This window comes from Asparagus officinalis, chromosome 8 (genome assembly GCF_001876935.1).
Source record: "Asparagus officinalis chromosome 8, Aspof.V1, whole genome shotgun sequence".
Lineage (NCBI taxonomy): Eukaryota > Viridiplantae > Streptophyta > Magnoliopsida > Asparagales > Asparagaceae > Asparagus > Asparagus officinalis.
This window is the reverse complement of record NC_033801.1, coordinates 128,578,998-128,583,077: the sequence shown is the minus strand read 5'-3', so window position 1 is coordinate 128,583,077 and position 4,080 is coordinate 128,578,998. Positions and strand designations below refer to the sequence as shown.

The 4,080-nt window shown below is 37.1% G+C and overlaps 1 protein-coding gene across 1 annotated transcript in view; it reads left to right on the top strand.

Moving 5' to 3' along the window:
• LOC109851379 (probable sulfate transporter 4.2) overlaps positions 3,649 to 4,080 on the top strand; it is a 25,872-nt gene continuing 25,440 nt past the window's right edge. Inside the window, exon 1 of the mRNA XM_020421462.1 lies at positions 3,649 to 3,753. Within this exon, the coding sequence (XP_020277051.1) occupies positions 3,715 to 3,753 (39 nt within the window). The 5' untranslated portion in view covers positions 3,649 to 3,714. The remainder of the gene's footprint in view (positions 3,754 to 4,080) is intronic.

The following is a 4,080-nucleotide window of genomic DNA, read 5'->3' as shown; positions in this document are numbered from 1 at the left end:
TAAGAAATTTTAAGACAAGTTTATAGATTCATGGAATCCTTTTTTTAGCTTTCTATGTTCGTTTCATAATATAGAAAAATAGAATCCAACTTTAAAAAAACCTTCCAATTCCTAATCTTTAGTTTGGTTTGGAACTTGAAAATTTTCGGATAAAGAGTGAGTACACCATAATTATTCTTACCCGTTTGACAATATTCAAAACCGAAACACTATAGCAACGTCTAGTTCCAACGGCTAGTTCAATATTCCAAACCAAAACACTGTAATGAAAACTGTTATTAGAACTGAGTACCAATTCTAGTTGATATTGTATGGCTCAAGAATATGTCAATTTGTCAATATTGAATGTCCCATCTATAACTTACAGGTTTATTGTAGATTGCATTCTAATGATGGATTGCCTCGTCTAGGCATTGTCAATTCAATGTAGGCTACAATCTCATCACATATTGCCTCATCTAACTATAATAAACACTATAAGTTAGATTGCATTCTCGGTAAACTCTAATCATCATTGCCAAATATCAACTATAGAGCATCACAAGCTCCAGCAATTTATCAACCAATAACAACATAACAACAACAAAACATACGTAGTGAAAGCAACATAACCAGTGCAAAGGAGCTACACAAGCTCATGTGTGTGCTTCAAAACCGACAACAATAAACCCAAAGTAAAGGAGCAACGTATGCTCAACCTGATAGTAATAAACCCAAAGCTGAGGAGAAACACAAGCTCCAAGTGGATGCAACATAGCCAAAGCAATGGATCAACACAAGCTCAAACATTAATAGCAATAAACCTGACAGCAAAGGAGCAACACAAGCTCCACTTGACAGCAAAAACCCCAAAGCAAAGGTAATATACAAGCTCAAAACCTGACAGGCAAAACCCCAAAGCAAAGGAGCTATACAAGCTCAAAACCTGATAGCAGCAATGAAACGATCACAGGAAAATAGAGAAAAGTTTTATACCTGCAGTTGCGAAGGGGATAATTCAGAAATCGATGCAACAACCCCAACAAAGCCAACAAACCAACAAAACCCACAATCAGGAATCACCGACAAATTAGCATCGAGCCTCGTCTTCGAAAAAGAAATCGAAGAGATGAGATGGGATAAAGACTCGAGGGAGAAGCCGAAGCAAACAAACCCACCGAATCCACCAACAGAAATTGAACCCGCTAACCGAATATCAAGTTCGAGAAGGGATCACCGACAACAATAACTGTGCCTCGTCTTCGAAAAGGAAACCGAAGAACAGGGGGAGAGGAGGCGCGAAGAAGAATGAGAAGAGGTGGGAGAAGAATAGGGGGAGTTGGGAGTTGCCGATTCCAGATCTAGGGTTCTTCGTGAAGAGATGGAATCCGAAAAAGAAGAGAAAGAGATTCAGTACAGCCACTGTCAGCTTTTTAACCCAATTCCTATCAAAATCTTCGGATTTGGGTTTACATAAAAAAACCCCTATTGTTGCAACTTTATGGATTTTAGAATCTAAATTTTTTTTTGAGACAAATTCAAGATTAGGATTGATAAAGAATCTATAAATTGCAATTTTGCCACTCCAAATGCTATTCTTTTTCCATAAAGGGCCTGTTTGGTTCGTTTCCTTTATTTTCCAAAACCAATTTTCCTTCACTTTCATCATTTTCCTTCACTTTCATCATTTTCCATCCTTACAAATCTCCCACATCAACCAATAATATGGTGACAACTCATCTCATCTCATCTCATTTCTTACTTTTAAAAATAAACTAAACACAAGAAATGTGCCACATCAATCAACTCATCCAACTCACCTCACCCTATTTTCCTTCACTTTCTACCATCTTTAAAAATTACTCACATAATCCAATAATATGGTGACAACTCATCCCATCTCATTAAAATTTTTCTTCCATTCCTTTCGTCCCAAAAAATAAGAAAATTAATTTTTCTAAGTATGTGTCACATCATCCAATGATATAATGACAACTCATCTTCTCTCATCTATTTTCTTAGTTTTAAGAATGAACCAAACACAAGAAAAGAACCTAAATAAGGAAAGTGAAGGAGAACATTAAAAATTACTTATATCATCCAATAATATGGTGACAACTTATTTTCTCCCTCACTTTTTTTATTGCTTTGACAAACCAAACATCTGAAAGTAGAAAAAAATATTAAAATTCACCTATATCAATTTTCTTTCACCTACTTTCCCCACTTTCTGTATTTTTTTTACGAAACAAACATGCCCAAAATGAGTGAAACAAACACCCGCTGTATGTCCCGTTTGGCAAATGGTTAAGGAATAGGGTTTAAAGAGAATGATTAATGTATTTAGCCCATTCGATAATCTGAAAGACTAAATTATTAATCAGTTAAATAAGTTTTATTTTAGCCATTGTGATCAGTTTTAGTGTTTGGGAATAACAATGATTTTGACTATTTTCTTTATAATTAGAAGGGTTAACACTTAATCCTTCTAAATAGGAGTATTAGTAAACCCCTCATTTTGAGGGGTTAACTCATTTTTAATCCTTTTTGAATGGTTAGCTTAACCCTTCTATATTTTTCATGTTTAGAAAATTATGAAGGGTTAACTTACTTTAATCCTTATATAGATTATTTGTATTTGGCGGTTTAAGAATGAGTTAAGGCTTCTTAACTTCTCATTTAACCATTTGTCAAATGGTACCGAAGATATTTATTTGACCGATTTTATAATTTTAATATATTTTAAAATTTGTGTTTCTGTACCTGATTGTTTTTTTAGGGGTAGGTGGGTGGGTGGAGTGGGGAGGGATTTTTTTAATAAATACTGTTTGTGCATGTCTCTTTCTTGTAGATTGATGGTCCACAATCATATATAATTGGTTGTCGAAGCTCTCAAGGGATCCTCTGCCCCTACTACATAATGCATGACAATTGGCTGCGACGAGTCCGTACGTCATCTGGCACGAGCGAAATTTAACCGCCTTTCATGATGGCCCCCGGCTGGATATGTTTGTTGAGATACAAAGTTTTGAAAACGTTGTAAGTTGATGCCCTCAATTATATAGCCCTTAAAATACCTTCAAGTTTTGCCACATTTATTTGCTCAGTTCTAATATAGAAGCGGCTTTTTTCTAATATTAGGGAAACTATAGGGTATTTTTTGCAATTTAGCCAGAGGGTTGTCGTTTGAAGTTGAGGGGGTTGTTTTCAACTTTGACCATGTCTAATGCTGCCCTCAGATACTGTCTCAATTATTATACAAGAAGCCAAAGACGATATTCAACTATATATATGTCCGCTTTTTTAGTCCAGATACATTCATCCGCCACTCTCATTTTCCACTAATTTACAATTTATAATTATAATAACCAGCACGCATCCCATAGCCAACACGACTCTTCAAATTAATTAATTAATTAAAATAAACAAAACCCCCCTCGTCCTTGGTGAGCGTCACACAACACGAGGGGCGAAAACCACGAGGTCGATCTCTGACCATGGACGGGATCAGGTCTCCGATCGCCGCGGAGGCGGCGGACGTAACGGTGAAGGTGATCCCACTCCAGGCACCCGTGCTCGTCGTCGTCGCCGGCGAGATCGTCGGCGGAGCTCTTGCGATCGTGGCGGTCGAGGGTGAGGAGGATGTCGGCCGATCGAGTGGTATGGAGAACGCTTGTGTCCGTGTCGCGTGGATGAAGGGCGTACCCGTGGAGGGAGTACCTGCAGCTAGATCTCATGGCCGGCGCCAGCGTCGGCGTTATGCTCGTGCCTCAGGTGAATTTTTCGAGGTTTTCGAAGTGAATAGATCGTGATCTCTTGATTCTATTTGGATTTTTTCGAGCTTTATTGTATAATTTTGTTGCTTAAGTGGATATTAGACTGCAAGAAGTTGGGCACACTCTTGGAATTCTTGATTTGTTAAGTTTTTGTTGGTTTTAATTGAAAACAGCTTCTTGAGAATTAAGATATGATTAATGTTTGCTACTGATTTGTTGATTTTATATATGGAGTTTTATTGGGTGATTTTTGTTTTGTTTTTGTTGATAATAAGATGGAATTTGTGTGTTATACGAATTTTTATTGGCTGAAATATCATACCCC